Source organism: Gorilla gorilla, chromosome 10 (assembly GCF_029281585.2).
Source record: "Gorilla gorilla gorilla isolate KB3781 chromosome 10, NHGRI_mGorGor1-v2.1_pri, whole genome shotgun sequence".
NCBI lineage: Eukaryota > Metazoa > Chordata > Mammalia > Primates > Hominidae > Gorilla > Gorilla gorilla.
This window is the reverse complement of record NC_073234.2, coordinates 132259596-132286356: the sequence shown is the minus strand read 5'-3', so window position 1 is coordinate 132286356 and position 26761 is coordinate 132259596. Positions and strand designations below refer to the sequence as shown.

Here is a 26761-nt window from a genome sequence, read left to right as displayed (position 1 = left end):
AGAATCTTGGTTATACTCTGCGGTGGGAAGGAAAGAACGGAAGCTTCCTCAGCAGGTTCCAGACTCCCAACTTGGAGCCATCTCTGGACTCATCCCGATGGTCTGAATCCCAAAGTTGTCTGAATCCCAGTCGATTTAAGATCACAGGTTTCATTCTCCCCCACAGAATCCTGACAGCCGCCCAGCCCATCTGAACCTTCACCGGCTGTGACAACTGCAGACGCTCCAGTCTGGAGGTGCACAGGAGTGGCTGTCGGATTGGAAAAGGGGGAATTAAAGTCCCCCGCGCCCCTCCTCTCGCCGACCCCTTAGGGTCTCCGCTGCGCATTAAATCGGGATCATCGCAGAAAACTGTAACCCCATCAGGAAAATAATGTTCACAAAGAAAGCAGACAAGAAGTTTCCCTTTAGAAAGCCCCTTGCGAGGGTCTTTTGGGTGCGGGTGCTGGGCAGCGAGAATGCCTCCGTCCGCGCCCCACGCGAGCTCAGGACCGAACCATCCAGCCTCCCACCGGGCGCTGGGGGCACTTTAGGGTCAGGTTTCTAGCCAGGCGCTGGGGGCACGTTAGGGTCAGGCTGAAAGCCTACAGGTGCCAAGTCAGACCTGAAACGAGGCAAGTTGGGTGTAATCTGGCCCTTCCATAAGATTTTGAATCCACCCACCTCCCCCAAACAAAACAACAGCCTCGGAATATTTTTGAATAACGCAGCCGAATTCAGCATCAGCTTCATCCAAAACGGCAAACAAGCCTTTTTCCCTCGCCAAATCGGAACTCGAGCTGAATTCAGGAAAAGGGGAAGGAGAACAACCTTCCCTCGCGCTCCGCGCCTCCGCGGGGGTCCCCCGAGACCCCCAAAGCCCAGGACCTCCGCTGCGGGGCGCCTTCTCGCGTCGCCCCGCGCCGCGCTCCCCGCCTCCCAAACCTCGCGCTCCCTAGCTGCCGGCGCCGCTAGGGTTAAAAGTTACCTCTCGGTTTCTTCTGCCTGCAGCCCCCCCCCCAACCCCCGGGGGCCGGATGATGTAACCCCCCTCCCCGCCCCCCTCCACCATGTGACACTTTAATTAATAATAGCGCCGTCAGCACAACAAACGCACAACCCAAGGAGAAACTTGGTGTGCAGGGGAGGCCCCCGGCGGCTGGAGCGCGGCGGCAGCGGGCGCAGAGGCCGGAGGGAGAGGAGGCGAGGGGCGGCCCGAGCGCGGGGCGGGAGCGAGGCCAGCGGTCATGTGCCCGTGCCCCCTGCACCGCGGCCGCGGCCCCCCGGCCGTGTGCGCCTGCAGCGCGGGTCGCCTGGGGCTGCGCTCGTCCGCCGCGCAGCTCACCGCCGCCCGGCTCAAGGCGCTAGGCGACGAGCTGCACCAGCGCACCATGTGGCGGCGCCGCGCGCGGAGCCGGAGAGCGCCGGCGCCCGGCGCGCTCCCCACCTACTGGCCTTGGCTGTGCGCGGCCGCGCAGGTGGCGGCGCTGGCGGCCTGGCTGCTCGGCAGGCGGAACTTGTAGGAACGCGGGGCTTCTTGGTGGGGCCGGAGCCGAGACCCAGCCGGAGCGAGCAACAGGTACGCGAGCGAGCGAGCGAGAGCCAGGGCGCGGCAGCTGGGCACTGGAGACGCTGGGCTGGCCCGGGAGCGGGAGAGTGGCAAGTTTGGCTTTCTTCTTTTCCCTTCTCCTTCTTCCTCCGTTCTCTTCTCTTGCAAGCATCTCCACCTCTCCTCTTCTACCCAGTCCCCAGTCTTCCCTTCCAAGTGTAAGGTCCACCGTTTCTGCCCCCATCTCTGCGAGTCCTTAAGCGCATCTTGCTACTCACTTACAGCTCAGTGGCTTGCGGAGGACTTCAGCCTCCATAATCCCCACCAGCCCCACAAATAAACACACAATGCAAGTAAAAAGTGTGCTTGCTATGGGAATGTAGTTGTAAGCCACGCCAAATACTTAAAATCTATCGCACTTCCAAGAAAGGTCCCCGGTCCCCTTCCAAGCTTCTTGCCGTTCCTGAGTCGCCCCCGTCTCCATCACCTTTGCTCCCAACCTCTTGTCCCTAAGTGTCACTTCTCCAATCTCTGATCCCCATTATCTGGCACCCCAAGCGCATCTCGAGACTTCCTCCCCCTCCAGGTTTCTGGCTGGCCCAATCTTTCTTCCCAAGCTCCGCGCATTTGCAATTTTCCTCTGCCCTGCCAACTTCGCTCCTTCTCGAGTGAGGTGTCCTGTTTAAGGAGTTTGGCTTCCTTCTCCCCAGACGGTTGTAGCTGCTATGGGAAGGAGACGCCCTCGGAGTGGGCTGGAATAGGGGGCTTTCAGGGAAACTCCAATGGGAAGCCTTAAGGAAGGAACATTTATTGAGCTCCTTCGGGGTGCTGGGCACTGTTTAGGGAGGTCATGTGTTGAGAACTTAGGACAGGAAGTGGGTACTGAGCACCTAGTGTGGTTGGTATCAGTGGGAGGAAGGTACTAGGCTCTTGGGGTGGGGGAATCATTGTGCCCTAGCTGTGCGCCTGGCACTGTGCTGGGCGCTTTGAGGAAGCACACAGCGAAAGCATCGTCTTACTACTCTGGATCCTGGAGTAGCGAGGAGCGCTGCAGAGAATGAGGGAGAGAGAATCAGGCTGAGCCCACCATAGATGGGTCTAGGGCCGGAAGGTGAAGCTCGAAGTTGACATAGCCAGCCGCCCTTAGGTCCCCGCCGCCGAGCCCCGCCGCGCGCCGCAGACACCCTGGGAAGTTGGAGCGGCGCCTGAAGGCGAGGCCCGAGCGTCTGCGCCCGCGGGGAAAGGCGGCAGCCGGAGCGTGGGGGGTGGCAGCGCCCAGGGAGCTGCGGGGGTGCGCGGGGTGTGAGCCGGGACCGCAGGCGACAGATGTCGCGTGGGCCCGCGCAGCCCGGGCGCTGGCGAAGAGAAATGCGCGCTTCGGGGCGCTCTCTGCCCGGCTCTCGGGCGCCGGGGGTCCCATCCACTTCTCCCTACCTTCTCTCTCTCCTGTTGGAGAGGCCAGGGGCTCCCGCGACTGAAAGGGGCCAGGCTGAGGCTGCCCAATCCCAGAGACAGGAAGAACATTTTGGATGGATCGCGGGGTGCAGAAAAAGGAAGTTGAGCGACAGACGCGAAGCCCAAAGCGTGGAATTTGGGAAGAGGCAGAAAAAAAGTGGGTGAAGAGGAAGAGAAAAAACAAGCGACGAGATGGGGAGGGACAAGAAGTTTGGGGAGGATAGAGAAAAAGAGAAACTGCCTGGAAAACAAGTTGCAAGACAATTGAAAAGTGAATGAGAAGGAAAGAGAGGAAGGTAGTAAAATCAAATAGAACTGTGGAGAGAGGGCTGGGACACGGCTTTCTCTGGTTCTGTCGTCCAGGAGATTAGAAACGCTCTCCCCTCCCAGGACCAGGCGTGCGGGATGTCGGGTGCCCCTCCCGGGAGGCCGAGGACTCCGGGCCGGAGCCTGACTGTGTGTTCCTGTTAGCCGGTGTGTGAGTGTCGGGGTGGGAATGCTCCCGGCGCCTGGAAGGGGAGGCTGCGGGCGGGGCGGGCAGAGTGCGCCGCTCTGCGCCGGAGCGCAGGGGAGGAGTTGGGTAACTGGGGCCTGCGCTGCAGGGGAGGGCGGCGGCCAGGAGTTTCGCTGTTTTGAGTCGGTGTTGGGGGCAGCCGCAGGTTATTGTCTCTGTGGAGTTTATTTCCCCCGCCCCCCCTCGGCTTCTACCCCAGAGTTACTTCCGTGCTGCGCCCTGACTCGGAGACACCCTCTTCCCACACCTCTGGGTTCTTCTCCTACCTGCCTTGTCCCGCCCGGGCGGCCCCTGCAGCCACACCCTCCAGGGTTCTGCAGCCTCTGGCGCCCTGACCTCAGGATGCCCCGCTCGGCTTCCCAGCAGCACCGCCCCTCATACCCTCGGGACACCCGTAGAATTGCTCACCACCCGCCTTCCTGCGCTCCCAGGCCGGGTTCTCAGTGCTCGGGCTCCCTGCACTGACCCTGATCAAGTTCTCTCCCTGCAGCCTACATCTGACCTCAGAATACCAGCCGCTCCGGCCTTTCTTGTGCTTTTGATTTAATTTGGGGAAACTCATTTTTTCCCAGCTCTGCTAAATTAAGTAAAGGGGAAAGAAAAATCACCGGAGGAAGACAGTCTGTTGCGTTCTATGCTGGATATGGGGTGCTCTCCACCTTCCCTACCCTAAAAGAAAAAGGGGAATGTTCACAGCTGTACCTTAGGTGTTTGAGGGAGGCCTGTGCCAGCCATATAGGGTGGGAACTACCACTTTCAATTCCCGTAGGTTTTAAGGGTTTGCTCCGCTATATGCAGAATCAATATTTTCAACATACAGGCCAGGCAGGTTGGCTCACGCCTGTAATTCCAGCACTTTGGGAGGCCAAGGCAGGTGGATCACCTGAGGTCAGGAGTTTGAGACCAGCATGGCCAACATGGTGAAACCCCATCTCTACTAAAAATACAAAAATTAGCTGAGCGTGGTGGTGCACACCTGTAATCCCAGCTACTCGGGAGGCTGAGGCAGGAGAATCGCTTGAACCTGGGAGGCGGAGGTTACAGTCAGCCAAGAAGTCAGCCAAGAAGAGCTGAGATCACACCACTGCACTCCAGCCTGGGCGACAGAGCGAGACTCCATCTCAATAATAATTTAAAACATATATGTGTATATACACATACATATATCCAGCATACTTGTTTTGAGTCTCTACTGCGAACCAGCAATACTTTTCTCAGAAGTCATCCTTTAAAAAAAATAACAAACAGAAACAAAAACCCAAGACTAAGTTTTCCCATATGTAAAATGAGGGCAAAAAATGGGGGCCCACCAGCCAGACTTAGTGCATAGGCACGTTATTAAGGGGGTTAAATGAATTCATACACGGAAAGCTCTAGAACAGTGGATATACATGTGAGCCATCATGATTATTATTGTGCCTTTACTATCATTCTTTCCCAAGGTAGTCAACATTTTACCATTATTATTGCTGGCCATTCCACACCACTCCTACCTGCCCTCCTGGGAAGTCAGTGCCAGAAGGGTCAGGAGAGAATAATGGTTAAGAGACTCTTAAGTGTCCAGCCATTTGCTGACAGCGTGACCTTGAGAAAAAACCATTACCTCTGCACCTTTATCTGTAAACTGGAGCTGTATCCTTCCAGGGTTATTGGGAGAATGATAAGAGAACATTCATTTAAAGCGTCCAGTGCAGGCTGGGCCAGTGGTTCAGTCCTGTAATCCCAGCTCTTTGGGAGGCCAAGGTGGGCGGATCACGTGAGCCCAGGAGTTCAAGACCAGCCTGGGCAACATGGTGAAACCTTGTCTGTACCAAAAAAAAAAAAAAAAAAAAATTAGCTGGGCATGGTGGTGTGCACCTGTAGTCTCAGCTACTCGGGAGGCTGAGGTGGGAGGATCACTTGAGTCCCAGAGGCAGAGGTTGCAGTAAGCTGAGATCGCACCATTGCACTCCAGCCTGGGCGACAGAGTGAGACTCTTGTCTCAAAAAAGTCCAGTGCAGTGTCTGTCTCTTAACTTCACTCAACAGAGGATGTCATGAAATGGTCAGTGTCATTCCTTTTAATTCAAAGGGGAAGCCGAGGCAGAGATCATCCACCTAAGTGATCCCCAATGGAACTGGAGCTTCTGTCTTTGAGGGCACACAGCACCCCCACCCCATGACTTGCAGGGGAAGAGGAGATAGGGGCAGTAAGCAGACCAGGTTGGTGCACAGTGAATTCCTGCACAAGTGAAATTCCCTTTTTTCCAGAGCCCCAGGGGAGGCTCCTCTGAGGCTGGGGAGGCCTGGAGGAGGATGGGTATGATTTAACCAGTCAATACTCAAAGATACAGGAGAGAGGGAACAAAAGATGCTTTATGGTGAGTGCTGGCTGGCGGAGGCATGGGAGGGAGGGAGGGAGAAGCGTGCCTGGGGAGGGCGCAGGGAGGGAGAGAGAATGGAGCCGAGGAATCTGCCTGGGAGTCGGGGCCAGGGCTGGGTAGAATCCTGCCTTGGGAGCAGGGGAAGGGGAGAGAGGGGGACTCCGCAGGCCCATAAGGCGACGTGGTCAGTGGCAAGGAAGATAATGGGCCAGTGGGAGCCTGCTTTAATGAATTAATGACAGCCTGGCCCACCAGCCAGACATGCTAACTGGTTCTTGGCAGGTACTTTGGGGATTAAGTGGTTAAACCTGGAGGCGCATCCCGCAGGCCTCCCTCCCAGCTCGCAGCACCCCTGCCAGAATTACTTTTAGAGCTTGAAAGCTTGGCCTTCTGCTTGGCGAGGGAGCCCGAGGAGGACAGCTGTTGGGGAGGAACCCCCCAGGAAGGGGCCAGATGTGCAGAACCAGGCAGCCTTCCTGCCACATGGTCTCTGTCTGGAGTCATCCGCTCGCATAGTGAGAGGCCAGAGTACAAGTGACTGAGCTGTGGATGGAAAAGAGCCACACCCGGGGATAATTAAATATACCCCCAGATGTGGGCTGGCTGGATTTGGCAATCATAACTCTAGAGTTTTTGAAAAGTCAGCCTTTTAGACAGGCAGATAACGAGAGGTGGGGAGGGGGCTTCCGTTTCTTTGGTAGTCCTCACTAGTGTCCCTGTGATAGGATTTCACAGGAATAGAAAGCTAACCTACAGTGTCCCTAGTCCTTGGCAACTTGCTTGTCACATAGTAGGTGTACAATAACTATGTGCTGTGTTAAATGAGTCAGAAACTATGCAACATCAGCTGGGTATGCTGGCTCACACCTGTAATCCCAGCATTTTGAGAGGCTGAGGCGCGTGGATCACTTGAGGTCAGGAGTTCGAGACCTGCCTGGCCAATGTGGTGAAACCCCATCTCCACTAAAAATACAAAAATTAGCCAGGCATGATGGTGTGTGCCTGTAGTCCCAGCTACTTAGGAGGCTGAGGCAGGAGAATTGCATGAACCCAGGAGGCGGAGGTTGCAGTGAGCCGAGATCGCGCCACTGTGCTCTAGCCTGGGCGACAGAATGAGTGAGACTCTGTCACAAAAAAATAAAAAAGAAAAAAAGAAACTATGCAAATAGTCACTATTGTTTCCCAAATTCAGGTTCTTCCACTTATACAACTGCTAATTATTGAGTACCTTCTGTGTATAGGGCACTGTGGATACAGGAAGGACCAAGACATAAGAGTTCCCTACTTTCATGGAGCCCACATTTTAGTGGGAAGAGACAGACAATAAGTAAATATTGTTCTTGTTACTACTTCTGTGTAACAAATTACTCCGAAACTACTAAGTTTTGCTTCAAACAACTAGAGCCATCCCTCTGTCTCCAGGCGGGAGTGGTTCCAGGATCCCACTTTGGATCCCCAAATCCAAGGATGCCAAGTCCTTGATATAAAATGGTGTAGTGTTTGCATATAACCCACACACTGTAGGCTTTAAATAATCTTTAGATTACTTATAATATCCAATACAATGTAAATGCTATGTAACTAATTATACTGTATTGTTTTTATGTGTGTTTTTTATACTTGTTGTGTTATTTTTTAATTTTTTTTTTCCAATAGTTTTGATCTGAGGTTGGTTGAATCCATGGATGTGGAACTCACCTATATGGAAGGCTGACATATTTGACCATGCTCACACATTCTGTGGGTTAGGAATTTGGTCAGGGCATAGTGGGGGTAACTTGTCTCTGCTCCAGGATGGCTGGGGACTGGAGTCATGGGTGGGGAGGCAACCTTATTTACATGTCTGGCTGTTAATACTGGGAGTCAGCTGGGGCTGTCAATTGGAGCAGCTATACTCAGCCTCTTCGTGTGGCTTGGGCTTCCTCACAGCATGGCAGCCGGATTCTGACACAGTGACTGAGAGCTCCAAAAGCAAGTACCCCAGGGAACTAGGTGGAAGCTGCTTTGCTTTTTCTGTCCCAGCTTCCAAAGTCACTTGGGTCAGAAGCGAGTCACAAGCTGATGCAGATTCAAGGTGGGGCGGAATTAGACTCCACCTCATGGGGGAGTGGTGAGGTTCTAGAATAGCATGTGGAATGGGAGATATTTTAGTGGCCACCTTTGGATTATGAAATCTAACACAGAGATAATTTTAGAAACTCCTCAGGGCTTTGAAGGTAATACACAAAGGTAACACAATAGAGAGTGCCCCAGGGACTCCTCACCTGTGGTGATGAGGGAAGGCAGGCCACTTTGAAGAGGAACCAGGGGAATAGTGGATTTGAATGACAGAAAGGAGCCAGCTATATGAAGACATGCGAGAAAGGTGTTTTGGGAAGAGAGAGGGCCAAGTCCAGTGGCCCGGAGGTAAGACTGCATAGTACGTTTCAGGAAAGAAAAACAAGCAGTGTAGCTTGGTGCCAGGGCTGGGTGCCCAGATGCAGGGATGCAGAGATGAATGAGTCCCAACCGCAGCCCTCAGGTGACCCCAGACTCTTTCAGAGACAGGAGACCCAGGCTTTGCCCCTGCCCTCACCTCTTAGTAGAAATAAACCAGTTCACCTCCTGCCAAGGTCTGAGAGGTCCTGATCCCTGAACCAACTCACTCATGCCCACTCCCCTCAGTGCCAGGGGAACATTGTGGACATCGATTGGGTTTCCATCACCCTTAGAACTCTCACCATTCAACTCAGCACTGGCTCCCCTCTCCTTTCCTGCCCTAAACTGGTGCCCCTGCTGTTGGGTGGGGGATTTCTGATTTAGCCCACATCAATAAGTTGCATCCTTTCATGACTGCTGGTTGGCCAGGCAAGGAGAAAGCTGCTTCCTTTTCCTGTGGGGAGGCAACTGGCTTATCCAAGATGGCTGCTTTCCACAGAGCTTTCCCACACTGAACCTTTGCTCCATGGGCCAGAGACTTGGGCAGGGTGGAATTTAATTGCTCTGGGAAACTTGATGTAATATTACTTTTTTAAAAATTAGCTGGATGTGGTGGCTCATGCCTGTAATCCCAGCACTTGGGGAGGCTGAGGTGGGAAGATTGCTTGAGCCCAGGAACTTGAGACTAACCTGGGCAATATAGTGAGACCCTGTCTCTACAAAAAATAAGAAATTAGTGAGGTATGGTGGTCTGCACCTGTGTTACCAACTACTCAGGAGGCTGAGGTAGGAGGATTGCTTGAGCCCAGGAGACTGAGGCTATAGTGAGCTATAATTGTACCACTGTACTGCAGGCTGGGCAAGAGAATGAGACCCTGTCTCAGAAAAATAAATAACTTTTTCTTGATGACAAAAAATATGACAAGTTCATTGGCAACTATTTGGAAAATGCTGAATAAAAGAAAATTGTAGTCAGGCGTGGTGGCATGTGCCTGTAATCCCAGCTACTGGGGAGGCTGAGGCAGGATGACTGCTTGGGCCACGACTTTGTGGCTGCAGTGAGCTATGATTGTGCCACTGCACTCTGTCCTGGGTGACATAATGAGACTCTGTCTCAAAACAAAACAAAACAAAAAAATGAAAAAGAAAATTGTAGTCTTGCCTCTGGAGAAAGGAGGTTCAGCTTTGAGCAGAAGGTCTGAGTAGCAGAAGATTGCAGTCCTTTCCCATGTAAAGACCAGACAGATTCTAAGCCTTTCTACCTTTCCACTGCATTAGATTTGACCCTTTAGTGATGTGATTTTCCTTCTTTCCTTCTTTCTGCCATTTCTCTTTCCTTCTTTCTTTCTTCCTTTCTTTCTCTTTTTCTCTCTTTCTTTCCCTCCCTCCCTCCCTGCCTGCCTCCCTCCCTCCCTCCCTCCCTCCCTCCCTTCCTTCCTTCCTTCTTCCTGTCTCTCTCTGTTTCTGTCTCTGTCTCTCTCTCTCTTTGTTTTTTTGAGACGGGGTCTTACTCTGTCACCCAGGCTGGAGTGCAGTAGCAGGATCGTAGCTCACTGCAGCCTTAACCTCCTGGGCCCAAGCGACTCTCCCACCTCAGCCTTCTGAGTAGCTGAGACTACAGGTGCACGCCACCACACCTGGCTAATTTTTGTATTTTTTGTAGAGACAGGGTTTTGCTATGTTGCCCAGGCTGGTCTTGAACTCCTGAGCTCAAGACCTCCTGCCTTGGTTTTCCAAAGTGTTGGGATTATAGGTGTGCACCACCATTCCTGGCTGGATAGGTACTTTAAGACTTGGAATCACTATAAATATATTATCTGTAACCTGACCTTTTCCATATATCACAGGCATTTGTTCAACAGTTTAATATTTTTCTATGAGACACTTCTTTTTGTTTGTTTTTTGTTTGTTTGTTTGTTTGTTTTGAGACGAAGTCTCACACTGTCGCCTGGGCTGGAGTGCAATGGCGCAATCTCTCTGCAACCTCCACCTCCTGGGTTCAAGAGATTCTCCTGCCTCAGCCTCCCGAGTAGCTGGGATTACAGGTGCCTGCCACCACACCTGGCTTAATTTTTGTATTTTTAGTAGAGACAGAGTTTCACTACATTGGCCATCCTGGTCTCGAACTCCTGACCTTGTGATCCACCTGCCTTGGCCTCCCAAAGTGCTGGGATTACAGGCGTGAGCCACCATGCTTAGAAGTTGGTTAGTATTGCTTTATTTGGTTAGTCCATCATTTACATTCCCCATCCATCATTGTGAAGTCACTTGAGCCCAGGAGTTCGAAGTTGCAGTGAGCTACAATTACACCACTGTACTCCAACCTGGGCAGACAACAGAGTGAGACCCCCATCTCAAAGAAAAAAAAAAAAAGAACTAATTAAAACAAATTTTTTTAATGCTCACAGGTGAGAGGATTGCTTGAAGCCAGGAGTTCAATACTAGCCTGGGCAGCAAAGTGAGACCCAATCTTTACTAAAAAAAGAAAAAAGAAAAATTAGCCAAGCATGGTGGCTTGCATCTGTAGTCCTGCTACCTGCTACTCGGGAGGCTGAGATGGGAGGATCACTTGAGCCCAGGGAGGTTGAGGCTGCAGTGAGCTGTGATCACGCCACCATACTCCAAGCTGGGTGACAGAGCAAGACCCTGTCTCAAAAAAAAAAATAATAATAATAATACTTTTTTTTTTTTTTTTTTGGCTGGGCACAGTGGCTCACACCTATAATCCCAGCACTTTGGGAGGCTGAGCTGGGTGGATCATTTGAGGTCAGGAGTTCAAGACCAGCCTGACCAACATGGTGAAACCCATCTCTACTAAAAATAGAAACAAATTAGCCTGGTGTGGTGGCACATGCCTATAGTCCCAGCTACTCGGGAGGCTGAGGCAAGAGAATCGCTTGAATCTGGGAGGTGGAGGTTGCAGTGAGCCGAGATTGTGCCACTGAACTTCAGCCTGGGTGACAGAGAGAAACTCCATCTAAAAAAAAAATGTTTTTAATGCTCTCAAATGTAACTTTGATATCAAAACATATTTAGCGTTCTTTTGGCTGGGTGTGGTGGCTCACACCTGTAATCCCAGCACTTTAGGGGGCCAAGGTGGGTAGAGCTCCTGAGGTCAGGAGTTTAAGACCAGCCTGGCCAACATGGTGAAACCTCGCTTCTACTAAAACAAAACAAAACAAAACAAAACAAAAACACAAAAATTAGCTGGGCATGGTGGCGCGTGCCTGTAATCCCAGCTACCTGGGAGGCTGAGGCAAGAGAATCGCTTGAACCCAGGAGGCAGAGGTTGCAGTGAGCCGAGATCATGCCATTGCACTCCAGCTTGAGCGACAGAGTGAGACTCTGTCTCAAATACAAACAAACAAAAAACATAGTTAGCATTCTTGTATTATAAAGGCTGTCTAGAGCATAAAATCATGTCAAGATCTGGAAACACTGCCGTTGGCTCCCATATCACATTCATGTCATTGGCCTTTATTTATTTATTTGAGACAGGGTCTCTCTGTTGCCCAGGCTGCGGTGCAGTGGCACAATCAGGCTGACTGCAGCCTCGACCTGGGCTCAAGTGATTCTCCCACCTTTGCCTCTCCGGTAGCTGAGACTACTGGTGTGTGCCACTAATTTTTTACTTTTTTTTAGAGATGGGGTCTCTCTATGTTGCCCAGTCTGGTCTGGAACTCCTGGGCTCAAGCAGTCTTTCTGCCTTGGCCTTCCAAAGTGCTGAGATTCCAAGTGTGAGCCACTGTGCCCAGCCCATGTCACTGGCCTTTATATGTCAGGTGTCTGTTGGCTTTTGAGCTGGCTGTGACTGGCCTCAGCTGAATCTCTGTTGCCTTGCTGTGGACTGGTCTTCATGGACCACACCTCTAGCCAGTGTGGGAGTGTGGATGACGCCTAGCGTGCCTCTCCCCACTTCAGGGAAAGGTTCCAAGTCTCAGTAATGTCACTAATCTGGAAAGCTTCTCTGTCTGCCTGGCTGTACCTATCATCCTGGGGGCAGGAATCATGTTCATCTAATATTCTTGGAGCTAGCACATGGTACTTAATAAATCCTGTAAAATGCTAACACACTGATGCTGGAGAAACTAAGACAAAGTGGCTTGCCTGGGTGGAGAGGGAGGTCTTCCAGGAGTGGGGATGTGTCTGAGTTACTGGAATGGATTCAAGAAGAGGTACCATTTTCTGTTTTTTTTGTGTGTGTGTGTTTTTTAGATGGAGTCTCACTCTGTTGCCCAGGCTGGAGTGCAGCAGCACGATCTTGGCTCACTGCAACCTCTGTCTCCCGGGTTCAAGCGATTCTTCTGCCTCAGCCTCCCTAGTAGCTGGGATTACAAGGTGCTCACCACCACGCCCAGCTAATTTTTGTATTTTTAGTAGAGAAGGGGTTTACCATGTTGGCCAGTTTGGTGCTCTAACTCCTGACCTCAAGTGATCCAGATATGCCTGCCTTGGCCTCCCAGAGTGCTGAGATTACAGGTGTGAGCCACCACGCCTGGCCAAGGTCCATTTTTCAAAGATAGCTCAGACTTAGAATATTTGAGACTGTTGGCAGACCAAAAAGCCTAAGGCTTGATTCAGAAAATTTAACTCTGGTAACTGTGTATCTTCCTCACCAATACTTTATGCTGAGGCAGGGAAGCTTCATGGAAAGGGACATGACTTTTGGAGTCAGGCCGACTTTCACATCACTTTCTCCATCTCCCATTTGCCAGTTGTGTGACCTTAGGCCGATCCCATTACCTTCTGAGCCTTGGTTTCCTCATCTGTAAAATGGGAAGAATAATAGCATCTGCGCTGGAGGAGCACTATGTATAAAGCAGCTGGCGCAGATTCAGCCCCCTCTACATGTGAGTGGCTTAGAGAACAAATTCTGTTTTATCTCCGTAATGCGCTCCTAGCATGCTATAATCTACTCCAGTGCAGTATGAGGATGTACTGGTGTTCAGAAAATGGTGAATGACAGCCTATGATATGTGTTGTTCTTATTTGGTGTAAAATTGAGTCCATAGGCTGGGTGTGGTGGCTCACACCTGTAATCCCAGCACTTTGGGGGACCGAGGTGGGTAGAGCACTTGAGATCAGGAGTTCAAGACCAGCCTGGCCAACATGGCGAAATCTCGCCTCTATTTTAAAAAAGTATGTACAAAAATTAGCCAGGCATTGTGGCACACACCTGTAGTCCCAGCTACTCGGGAGGCTGAGGTGGGAGGATCGCTTGAGCCCAGGAGGTCAAGTCTGCAGTGAGCTATGATTGTGCCACTGCACTCCAGCCTGGACAACAGGCTGTTTTTAAAAACCCTGTCTTTAAAAAAAAAAAAAAAAAGAAGTTTAGTCCATGGGCCCATCTTTGTGGTATGGCCCATCTTTATGGTAAGCCTTTTGCTTAAGGCAGTTGCTATCTGCTTTAATCCTGCCTTCCCCAATCTGGGACTCACCAAGGGCCTACTTAGGCCACTCTGACAGGGCTGGGAGAACCACTAGATCAGGGCTTCCCAGCCCGGGCAACACTGGCCTTCAGGTCCCAGAAAGATGCAAACCGCCATGCCTATTTTGCCCATTACTGTATCCCAGCACCTGGCCATGGTGACATTCACTAACTGGTGAATGAATGAATGTATGAATGAATGAATGTAGGGGAGGCCTCAGGAAATTTGTGAACACCCAGTAATCAAGCTAATAACATGGCTGATTTCATCCTCCTCTTCTACTTTCCCCTACTTGGGACAGAAAACATAGTTTGGATCCAATTCTCAAAAGATTTGTGAGCCAAAAGGGTCTGTGTTCTGGAAACATAGCCAGAGCCAGACAGGACATTAGAGACATCTAACCCATCTCCGTCATTGTACAGATGGAGAACGTGGGGCCCAGAGATAGCTGCTGAGGGTTAAGATGAGGCGAGCTTAAATGCCAGGGGATAGTAGGAGTGTCTGAGTATCTCAGGCAGGGTGAAAATGGGTGGTTTTCCAGCTGAATTTGGCTTGCAGTTGAGTTCTGTTTGACCTGCGTGGTTTTCTCCCAACACTTAAAAGTCAGGCATTTTAGCCAGGCGTGGTGGCATGTGCCTGTAGTGCCCATTACTCAGGAAGCTGGGGCAGGAGGATCACTTGAGCCCAGCAGTTCGAGACCAGCCTGGGCAACAAAGTGAGATCCCATAAAAAAAAAATCAGTCATTTTCAGGTAGAAGCCTGTATTTCCAATTTTTCTTGAAAAATGAAAAGATCTAACAATGTATTCTAACACATGTATTCCCATGTGGCAGAAACAGGCTGGAGATGAATGTCAGAAACCCCTTTAGAAAGCACAAAAACACTACAGTGTCCCCAGCCCCTCCTGGGTACCTTTACTGGGTCCAGTGCATTTCAGTTCATGACCTCTGATTTCAGGGAGCCCCCTATGCTCTTCCCTTGATGCACAGACACCCACAGACGCATCCTATTTTAAATACATGAGCTCATACTGTTCATGCTGTTTTGTAACCTGCTTTTTCCTCACTAAAAATAGGTGGTTGAGATCTTCCCATGTCAACACGCAAAGGTTTTCCTCATCCTTTTTAATGGCTGCATGATGTTCTGTTGCTTGGATGAACCAGGATTTCCTTATATGGTCACTTCCTTGGGAACATTTGCATTGTTTCCTGTTTTCTGGTAGGGTAAACAAGGTTGTTAGGAACTTTTTTTGTTGTTTTAGAAACAGGGTCTTTCTGTGTCACCCAGGCTGATGTGCAGTGGCATGATCATAGCCCACTATAACTTAAACTCCTGAGCTTATGTGATCTTCCTACCTCAGCCTCCTGAGTAGCTGGGACTATAGACATGCACCACCACAATTGGCTAATTAAAAATTTTTTGTGGCCGGGCGCAGTGGCTCAGGCCTGTAATCCCAGCACTTTGGGAGGCCAAGGCAGGTGGATCAACCGAGGTCAGGAGTTCGAGACCAGCCTGGCCAACATAGTGAAACTCCATCTCTACTAAAAATACAAAAAAAAAATAGCGGGGCGTGGTGGTGCATGCCTGTAATCCCAGCTACTTGGGAGGCTGAGGCCGGAGAATAGCTTGAACCAGGGTGGCGGAGGTTGCAGTGAACCAAGATTGCGCTATTGCACTCCAGCCTGGGCAATAATTGCGAAACTCCATCTCAAAAAAAAAAAAAGTTTTTTTTGTATATGTGCAGATGGAGTCTCATTATGTGGCCCAGGCTGGTCTGGAACTCCTGGACTCAAGTGATCCTCCCATTTTGGCCTCCCAAAGTGCTGGGATTACAGGTGTGAGCCACTGTGCCCGGCAGGGGACATTCATATTTGGACAACTTTGCAAACAAAAAGTGAAGTTCCTGAAAGTGAAATTGTTAGGTCAAAGAATGTGCATAGTATAACATGTGGGACATGGGACATGGGCAACATTGTCTTACAGGCCACAGTTTGCCTTAAGAAGAGTCTGTATTTTTTGTTTGTTTGTTTTGGCATTGATTCTGCGCTGAGCTGAGCTACTACCCAACTCTCACTGCTTACCCTTCTGAAAGTCAAGCGAGTTGGGCTTCCAAGGCCCACCTGCCGTAAGTTCCTAGTGGGTAGGAGCTCAGGTCTCTCTTCATAGACTTTAAGTAATCACTATCTAGTAGCTGATAGCATTGACAACTGTTCACTGATAGAAGAGAGCTGGGCCAAGGAGAGCAAATACTTCTTCCAGAGGCTGCCAAATGGCCTCTTCCTTCCTCACACATCACAACCTAGCTGTCTTTTCAGCTTCCTTTCCACAGTCTCCTGTGCACCCAGCTTCCTTCCTGGCCGACATGAACTATACAGATGGAGATTTAAGGGATAACACGGACCGGAGCAATCTTCTTTTCAAGAGGATTCTGCATGGAGAGCTTCTCCTCCAAGTCTTTTTTTTTTTTTTTTTTTTTTTTTGAGACAGGGTCTTGCTATATTGTCCAGGTTGGTCTCGAACTCCTGGGCTCAAGCAATCCTCCTGCCTCAGCCACCTGAGTAGCAGGGATTAGGGACACATGCCACCATGCCCAGTCCTTCCTTCAAGTCTTAGGGACTAGGATGATTGGTACCATTGAAACTCCTTGGTCAAAATCAACCTGCTGAAACCAAAGACAGAAGATGCGAGAAACTGCTTTTTTTTTTTTTTTTTTTTTTTGAGATGGAGTCTTGCTCTCTCTCCCAGGCTGGAGTGCAATGGTACCACCTCAGTTCACTGCAACCTCTGCCTCCCGGGTTTCAGTGATTCTCCTGTCTCAGCCTCCTGACTAGCTGGGATTACAGGTGTGCGCCACTGCACCTGGCTAATTTTTGTATTTTTAGTAGAGATGGGGTTTTACCATGTTGGCCCGGCTGGTCTCAAACTCCTGACCTCAAGTGATCCACCTGCCTCGGCCACCCAAATTGCTGGGATTACAGGCGTGAGCCACCACACCCAGCCTGTCATCTTTATTCGTTTGTCACTTATTTACTCTCCCTCAGTATATAATGAATTGAGCGCCTAGTATACGCTGGGTGTTGTGCTGGGCTCTGGGAACTTAATGGTAGGAAAAGAACAAAAAAGAGACATGGCGTCTACAAATGTCCAGAAAATACTCTGGGAGGCTACACAACCAGCTGGTAATACTGGCTGCCTCTGGGAAAGGGAGTGGGGCTTAAGGGTTGGGTTGAAGGGGCTTTCCTTTTATTTTTATATTCTTCTTTGCTGTTTGAATTTGTAACTTATCACTTGTGCAAATAGCAAGGGCAAAAAAGGTATTTTTAAAATTTTATTTATTTATTTACTTATTGAGACAGGGTCTGGCTCTGTTGCCCAGGATGGAGTGCAGAGGCATGATCTCAGCTCACTGCAACCTCCGCTTCCCAGGTTCTAGAGATTCTCGTGCCTCAGCCTCCTGAGTAGCTGAGATTACAGGTGTGCACCACCACACCTGGCTAATTTTTGTATGTTTAGTAGAGATGAGGTTTTGCCATGTTGCCCAGGCTGGTCTCGAACTTCTGGCCTCCTTGGCCTCCCAAAGTGCTGGAATTACAGGCAAGAGCCACCACACCCGGCCAAGGTTTTTTTTTAATTAAAAATTGGGGCCTCTTAGGAGGGAATCCAAGAGTCCTAATTCTTTGCTGACATCAGAAAAAGGGAATAAGCCTCTTGCCCCATCTAATGCTGCAGTGGGGTTTACGGTTTTCAGCTTTCACCTTCCGTACCCAAAGCGGCACAACATCACTGCAGCCCACGGAGGCAGGACCTTGTGGGTTCAAGTTCTCCCTCTCTGCCCGCCTCCCCCCTCACATGGTGGATGAAAAATGGAAACAGGGACATTTTTTCAAAGGTATTTCATGAATCACTTCAGCCACGAGTTTTGGCTGTGAGTTAGCATCTGAGAAAATTCTTTATGAGCCAAGTTTAAGGGAACACATCCCAAGGGTGGGGCAGTGGCTCACAGGGGTTGATGGACTTGATGTTTTAAAAATAGTTTTAAATTGCACGATTACTACTGCTGCTTGGAAAAAAGAAAGAAAGAAAGAAAGAAAGAAACCCTATATATATAAAATATAGCCCATAGCAGCCTCAGACTCCTGGGCTTATGCAATCCTCTCTCCTCAGCCTCCTGAAGTGCTGGGATTACAGGCGTGAGCCATAGCACCTGGCCTCAATTCCTACAACTTTCTGATACAGTTCCCTGCTCATCATGCTTCCCTGTTTGTGCCATGCTTATCACTGTCCTTGGTCTTGTTTGGCCCCTTCCCCCACCTAAGCCACGCTTCCTTTTTCCAAATATGGAAAAAATATGTGTGTGTGTTCTAGGCCCTGATCAAATCCTGGGTCCGCTCTGAAGCTTCCCTGGTGATTGTAACCCCATTCTGACTTCTAGGCTATTGGTTCACCTCCAGATATTGGTCATTTACAGTACTGGCCTCTGGCATGGCATATCCTTCCAGTAAGCCTGGAGGCAAATTTAAAGCAGGCACCTGGCCTTATCTGGTGCAGATAACCATGCTTACGATGTCCACACACTCAATAGCATAATAGGTACTTAATAAGTGTTCCTGTCTCTCCTTCCATCCCACCTGTGCTTAAGGCAGCATAATTATTTTAGGCTAATGCTGCAGGGTTACACTGACTTTCATTCTGTAGGTTTATGGCTAGACACCAACAGAGATGTTTAGGGGTTACAAAAGCTGGTTTCATAAACTAAATTTAGAATGTATTTATCAATTGAGTTGATTGATGACTAATTCCATATTCTATGAAAATATATGGTGGCTACATAACAATGCAGAGTTCCTACTGTGTTTGTGCCCTCGTGAGATAGAAGGGGAATTGGCCTGGTGTGGTGGCGTACACCTGTAATCCTAGCACTTTGGGAGGCCAATGCGGGAGGATTGCTTGAGGCCAGGAGTTTGAGACCAGCCTAGGCAACATAGAAAGACCCTGTCTCTAAAAGAAAAAATAAAAATAATAAATTAGCCAGATGTGGTGGTGCATGCCGATAGTCCCAGCTAGAGGCTGAGGTGGGAGGATCGCTTGAGCTCAGGAGGTCGAGGGTGCAGTGAGCTATGATGGCGCCACTGCACTCCTGCCTGGGTGGCAGAGCGAGACCCAGTTTCTTCTAAAAAAAAAAAAAAAAAAAGCAAAAGGTTTGAAGTCACTGATTTGGATCCTTGTGACTGTCAGCTGACATAGACTATGGGGTCCATGTGTTTATGACTCATATCTTTCATGCAGTCAGATGTATCCATTAGGGCCCGAGTAAGAGGCAGAAAGTGTTTCCAAACTCAGTAATCAGAGGAGAATTTAGGACAGCTTCAACAGCAAAGGCGTGGGCAGGGTTTGGGAAACCAGCGAGAGTGAATGCAGTACCCAGGCTTGGCCATAGAGGGGAGCTATTCCCACCCTGGCCTGAAAGTGCCAGGGTAAGGAATGGGACCTGGAGTCTCCAGGAGGGTGTCACTGTACCAGAGTCCAGACAGCAGCTGTGGCCAACCTCTGACCAGTGGGAGGGGAGCTGGGGAACAAACACCTGATCTTACTTTCCCATTAGTACCTCCTGTTGGCCAAACCCAGAAGGAAGCCAGAAGTCAAGGGTACCAGCTGCTACAGTTCATACAAGTCAACATCTCAGACTTTTTCAAACCCAGAAGCCATAAAGTGATCTCCCTTCCACTTTCTCTCCTATATCACTTGGTGTGTATTACCCACATGCTCGTTCTTATGCCACCTGCTTTAGAATAACGGGTGATACATTCTTATCTCCCCCGCTAACTTATAGCCACCAAATCTGTCCTTTTAAGTCTGGGCACGGTGGCTCATGCCTGTAATCACAGCACTTTGGGAGGCTGAGGTGGGTGGATCACTTGAAGTCAGGAGTTCAAGACCAGTCTGGCCAACATGGCAAAACTCAGTCTCTACTAAAAATACAAAAATTTAGCCGGGCATGATGGCGTGCACCTGTAGTCCCAGCTACTTGGGAGGCTGAGGCAGGAGGCAGAGGTTGCTTGAACCCAGGAGGCAGAGGTTGCAGTGAGCTGAGATCGTACCACTGCACTCCAGCCTGGGCAACAGAACGAGACCTTGTCTCAAAAACAAACAAACAAACCAAAAATCCTACCTTTTTAAGGTGTACAAGTCAATGATGAGGAGTATACATAGAATTTTGCAGTCATCTTCACAGTCAACTTTGGAATATTTTCGTTTCCCTGAAAGAAACCCCATGCCCATGAGCATCACTCCCCAATTCCTCCTATCCGCCCCGGCCCTAGGCAACCACCATTCTCCTTTCTGTCTCAGAAGATCTGCCTGTTGTGGACATTTCATATAAATGGAATCACACAATATGTGTCCTTTTGTGTCTGGCTTCTTTGACTTAGCATGATGCCTTCAAGGTTCATCCATCTTCACGTATCAATACTTCATTCCTTTTTGATGGCTGACTAATAGTCCATTGTATGGAGAGACCACATTTTGTTTATTCATCAGTTGATGGACATTTGGGTTGTTTCCGTATTTTGCTATTATGGATAATTCTGCCATGAGCATTTGTGCACACATTTTGTGCATTCTATGGTGGATGCTCCTGGGTATGGGCTGTTTTTTCTGCCCTGCCTAGGATGCCTCATTTTCTTATCCTGGTTAGTTTCCTGGCACTCTTCAATAGTCAGCAGGGGCCTGCCACTCTCTCTGAGTCTGCTTTGTCTCCCTTATGAGCTGCCTCCCCTGGGCTCCCATAGACCACGTTTCCCCAGATTGCGTATGCTCTTTACATGGGACTGTCATTATCCACTTCTTCCCATCTCCCTGTTGGTTCTGAGCCCCTCAAGGGCAAGAATTACGTCATTGAACCTGTAGCCCCTAGTATGGCACTTGGCATACTTGGGAATAAGTGAATGGATGAATGAACGAACAAACAAACAAAAGAGAACAGAGACTGCCCTACAACTCTCTCTTGAATCTGGGTCTATGAAATGAATCGAGGAAGGTCCTGTTCTGAATTTGGAGAAGCAAAAAGTTCATGTGTCTCTAGATTCTTCTTTTTAAAAACATCTCTGAAGATGCCTATGTAAATATCTAGGTCTAAAAGCAGAGAGGGGAGTGTGTGTGCACGCACAAATGTCTATTTGGGGAAGGCTGCTACATAGACAAAGATTCTGGTAAGGGGAAGAGTGCCAAGACTAGCTTTTGAGGCATCCTTCCTCCAAAACCAGAGCTTTGCATCCAGTAGCTCTCCCCTCCCTCCTCCCCCTCCCGACATCCGGGGCTGAGCGTGCAGAGGCCCACTGCACTGACGTCACCCCCAGCAGCTGTCTGCACTGACCAAAATACCAATCTTTATTTCTGCAGGTTGGTGAAAACCCTGTGTCCTTGGAGAAAGCTGGTTCCCGTTTTCCAGAGGGGGAGCCCAGAGCTTGAAAGGCCGCGGTTGGCACTTCGAGAAGGAAGTGGAGAGTAAAGACAGCGCCTGGAGCGATTGTAGAAACACAGAATGGGACTGGGGAAGCCCTTTGGAAATCCAGCTGCAGAAACAGACACCCCAATGCTATTTACATACAGCTCTATATATATAAAAAAGAAAATATGAATATTACGTATCAGTGCATGCCTTGTTGAGGACGTGGTTGCCTTCCTTTTCTGCACCTTGCGATATGAACTTTGATATTCTGTAATGTCTGGGGCGCCAGAAGAGAGATGCCTGCTGTGTACTTAGAAACTATTTGCAAAGACTGGTGGGAATTAGCCCCAGCATCGGCCAACTGCCTGGGGATAGATGCTGGTGGAATAAGAGGTAACAGTGCAAAAGGCATGATAGAAAAAAAAAGTGAGGACTTGGGGCCAATTGTGTAGGGGCAGTCTGGGATGCCTCCATTTCTTGACTCGTCCTAGCCTCTCCCTCTATACTTACCTAGGTCGATCGCTAGATCCCACTGACACGTCAAGAGAAATGGGATTTTTGTGTCTCTGGTGCTTCACTTAAAATTTTGCTGGTGCTAAGTGCGTTCCTGCTGGTGCTGCTGTGGTATTCTGTTGACAGACTTGGAAGGCCAGGGGACAAGAGAGATTTCTATTTTGCTGTTTCAGATTCTTTTTTTCTTTTTAAGGGACAAGTTGCAAAAGTGCCACTTGAGAGTCTCTTCTCTTTTTCTACGTGGGGACGAATATCCAGAGGTGGTTTGGAGCAAACCTTGGGGTCTAGGAGGGAGGATGGCATTGAGAGGCTTGCTGGTTATGAGGCAGAAAGCTGACCTCATGCATGACTTGGTTGCTATCTCCCCCACCCCCACAAAAGTGTCCTCGGAGTTCAGCCCACAGCCTCCTCCACTCCCCAGGGGGATTTCAGGGTTTAGGTTTTAGGGATTAAAGAGCCAAGAAATGGCTACATTCTGGTCAAAGATGATTTATAACCGGGGGATGTTGGGGGAGGGAGTGGGCCATTTGAATGAAATGCACCAGCATCTCACTGATTGACAGAGGTCTGATTTTTTTCCCCCCAAGGATAAGCTACTATTTTCAGAAGTTTCTAGAAGGGCTAAAAAAAGATGTGTGCTGGATGGAGACTTGGCTGCAAAGACTCTTCAGGGAGCAGTGATTATTTTTTGCTTTCATTTTCGAAAAATCCAACATAAGCAGGTATTCTTCCTCTGTGCAGGATACCACACACGGCCATTTTCAAAGCCGAGGTGGCGAGGTGGCGAGGTGTCAGGCTGCAGATTCGGACGGTCATTCTCCAAGGCTGGATTTGCAGGTCACCACCCGGTACCTATAGACAGAGGGTCCAGCAGGCTGGTTAGCAGACACCGCTCCAGTTCTAAGACGCCAGCAGTGGGATCCACGTTTAAGGTGGATGCGGCTGAAATGGGAATTATTCCCCCACAGGCTGTGCTGTACAGTTCTAAGAAGCCAGCAGTGGGATCCACATTTGTTAAGGTGGATGCGGCTGAAATGGGAATTATCCCTCCATAGGCTTTGCTGTAAATGACCAGGTCCTTTAGAATGTACCTCTCAGTGCTGCTGCAAGCTGGGAGCTGGATTTCTTTCTGTCTTCTTTTTAAAATCCGTTCCTTGTGTTTTCCTAAATAGCCCTTTAAAGAGAAATGCAACCCCAGGGCTGCTGAATGCCAGGGAAGGCTCCCCCACCCCGCAGCTTTGAACTCAGCAAACCAAAAAAAAAAAAAAAAAGAAGAAGAAGAATGCTTATTTTGGGAGAACGTGTTTCTCCTCATTACTCGAGCCCTCCCCCTAGCTGATGTTTGCAGGGGACCCTCACTTAGCTGGGGACTGCAGAGAGCAGTGGGTAATATTCCCACAAAGCTACGAACTTAGAGAAGGCAAATTCATTAGAATAATATGAAATACAGTCACTGCTTCTATTTAATCACTTTCTTAGCCACAGACTAGGGTCTTTCCAGCTCCCCCCATTTTCTGGGGAGGGGCGTCCATTACTACACAGCTGTATCGAATCACAGTTCTCTGCTTCTTTAAGGCTGTACCTTCAAGATCATAGTGAGGGCATGCTGACCACCTATAGACACAGGAGAAGATGAAAGGTGAAAGGATCCCTTTTTCAGCCCTGACTTGCCTACTGGCTTTTGATGTTTCCCTTGGAGGATACAAACTCCAAACGCTGGGTTTGGCATTTTGGGTGATTTTGATTTCAATGAAGCCACTTTGCTGAGAGAACTGGGGCACCCACGACCTCCTGATAGAGCTTCTCAGCCAAGTCCCTTGTAGATATTCTCCTGTTTTATTAGAGACCACGTATTTATCGAATCCTGACCTTTCCTTGCACATCATTCATTGGAGTGCACTTCTCGGCTGCCCCGATTTTTGACAAGGGGTTGTTTTTAATGCTTGTTTTTATATGAGATTTGACTTCTTGATGGACATTTGTATTAGGAAATTGAAGCATGATATATATGTATATATTGTCTCCACCATCTCTCCTGTTGTATTACTTGGATTGCATGAGATAGTGGGGTGGTTCTTGTTTTTTAAAAAATATTTCCACAGTGTGCAAAGTGCTGGCAACATCCCTCCCTCTCCTCCACCGCTCCCCCACTTTTCTCTGGCTGCCAAGGAGTCATTGATTTTGATTAGCTTCACTGCAGAGCGTCTGTGAAGAGAGAGAGAGAGAAAGGGAGGGAGGCTTTGAAATAAATTTTAAAAAAGACCTCATATCGGGTTTCAGCAGACAGCAGTGTGTGTGTGTGTGTGTGTGTGTGTGTGTGTGTGTGTGACCGTACAAGCAGAGGGAGGCCTCTGAGATCATCGTTTAGGTAGCTTGCTGCATAATGAGATGAAGAGACTTTTGCCTCTTCATTTCTGATGGTGCTGCTTGCTCTCAGAGAGTGGGGAGCCAGGAACCTCTGGGACTGGAGCCCCCGGGACTTCAACACTCCGAATGAGATCCAGTCCTTTCTGGAAGCTTCTCACCCCCACCTGATCCCCCACAAACAAATACAATCTCTTCAAATTTGGGGGTCCGTTTCCTATTCTCTTTGTTATTGGTGTAGCTTGAGTAGGAAGTTTCTCTGGGGAGCCCATTGGCCCCACTGGCTGCTGTCCATGGTCCTAGGCTGTGCGCATCTCCTAGACCCCAGTTCCTGTTTTGTTTTTTTGGGGTTTTTTTGGCCCTGCGCATCTCTTAGAGCCCAGTTCCTGTTTTTTTGTTCGTTTTTTTTTTTTTTTTTTTAGCCGCCTTCATTTGGATACTGGGGACTTCTTTTCCACTTCTTCTTCTTCTTTTTTTTTTATTTTGAGACAGAGTCTCACTCTGTCACCCAGGCTGGAGTGCAGTGGTGCGAGCTCAGCTCACTGCAACCTCCACCTCCCACGTTCAAGCGATTCTCCTGCCTCAGCCTCCTGAGTAGCTGGTATTACAGGTATCCACCACCACGCTCGGCTAATTTTTGTATTTTTAGTGGAGACGGGGTTTTACCATGTTGGCCAGAGTGGTTTTGAACTCCTGGCCTCAAGTGATCCACCTGCCTTGGCCTCCCAAAGTGCTGGGATTACAGGCGTGAGCCACCGAGCTCAGCCTCCACTTCTTATTTTGATTCTTTTCTGTTTTGATGGTGAGAGGAAAGGGTGATTTACCCAATACTGTCACAGAAAAATGAAACTGACTGGTTTTCACAATGTATGTAGCTGATCTCATGTTCTCCTATTATTATGTTTCTGACAGTGACAAAATATCACTCTCCCTCCCTGGGGCATTAGAGGAGTCCTCACCCACCCACCTCCTACACAAGTATCTTTTAGGGACAGTGGCTCACCACTGTGGACCTTTTGAGTGTCCACCTGATATTACAAGTTGCATTGACCAGAACACAGATTTTGCTCTTCTGTGTCAATACCCATTTCTTTTCTGAAGGTCAGAAGTTGGTTAAGGGTTTGGGGGACCAGCTAGACACTCTTCTTAGTCCCATGGAGCTGACTGGAAGTTCCATGAGGGGAGGAAATTGATGTCAAAGTGTCATTTTAAAGCTTAAGCTGGAAGTTTATTTTTTAAATTCTCATTCATTCATTTAGCATATATTTATTGAGCATCTACAATGTGCCAGTTGTAGAATTCCATCTCAGAAGAGACTTGACTTGTGGATGGTGGAGGGGCAGTGCTGCTCGGAAGCAGATGATGTGAAATGTTCCTTTCCAGTCTGGTTCACGATGTTTAACAGATTTGTCAGGTCATGACTGTGACCCCAAGCTTTGCTGGCAGATTGTTATATAGTATTTACTGAGAGCCCTGCTATCTGGTAAAGGCAGTTAAAAAGCCTGCAATCTCGACTCATTTCCAGCATGAACAGACTGGTCCTTGCTGCTTTACACAATAATCAAAGCTACCTTTTATGGCGTGCTCGCCACTCCCAAGCACTGGGCGAAGTGCTTTACCCGTCTTCCCCTCCGCGATGCCTCATGCCCACTTTAGCAGATAGTACTGTTAGCATTCCCATTTTACAGTGGAGGAAGCTGAGGCTCAGAGAGGTTAAGCAACTTAGCTGAAGTCCACACCACCAGCGAAGTGCCTGAGCCAAGATTTGGACTCGAGTCCATGGGACCCCCATGCTCGTGAGCTGACTGCTCTGCTCCACTGGGTCCCTTCATGAGGTCATCCCACAGCACTGCTAGTTCCAGGGCGAGTGCCAGCACATGGCCCCGCTGGGAGCTGGGGGCCTGACTTAGGTCTACTGGAAAAAGTGTCACCTTTGGGGACACTCAAGGACAGGCTGGTTGGTTTCGTTGTGGATTTTATATACCCATGCCCTAACCCTGTGTTCCTGGTTTCTATACGGCCCCGGGGAAGATGCATGGAATTTGCAAATAGGGCCTGTATGACTTATTTCCTAGGACATGGGAAGCTTTTCTTACCTCCTTCCTACCCTCTTCTCCAACCTGAACTCCCAAGTTTCTTCTCCTGAAGGTCTTTTGCACTATAAGCGCCAAGGAGCCCGTGCGCATGGCAGGGGCGGCTGGGAGGGTATCTGGAGAACCTTAGTGAGGCCTCTGGCCTAGCCAGAGAGGCAATAAGCTTGGGGACGTTCCGTTCTGGGTTCTGACGTTGTTGGTTCTGACGTCGTTGTGCTCTTTTGTAAGAGGAATTTCATACCTTGGAGACGCTTTGTACATATTTGTAATGACTTTATTAAAAAATTGATTGTGCACTTCTAGCCAAAGACATTTGTGTTTTCATTTCCTTTTGGAAGGCTGGCCCTCATAGACTCTGGGAGTACCCAGCTGCATAACAGGGACAGGATCCCTGCCCTGGCTCCTGCCTGCCCCAGTGTTCCCTCGGGCAGAAGGCCACACACTTCCTTCTCTCCTCTAATTCCTAAGATCCACCGCGCCCCCCAAACCCTGAAGGGAAGGACTGGCCTAAAGAATGCCCTTGGGTTGGGCCACAGGTTTGGGAAACTTGCCCAACAGTTCGAGGTGAGTGCACACAACCATAATTTATGCATGGTATCCTGTGGACAAGCCAATGAGGCTGCAGATTAATGTCTCCA

At 49.3% G+C, this 26761-nt stretch overlaps 1 protein-coding gene across 1 annotated transcript; it reads left to right on the top strand.

The window, feature by feature from the left end:
• Positions 1-1078: 1078 nt before the first annotated feature.
• HRK (harakiri, BCL2 interacting protein) lies at positions 1079-26431 on the top strand. Its single transcript, XM_004053958.4, has 2 exons — positions 1079-1558; positions 21105-26431. The coding sequence occupies exon 1, from the start codon at positions 1227-1229 to the stop codon at positions 1500-1502; it is 276 nt and encodes a 91-aa protein (XP_004054006.1). The 5' UTR covers positions 1079-1226; the 3' UTR covers positions 1503-1558; positions 21105-26431.
• Positions 26432-26761: the final 330 nt, after the last annotated feature.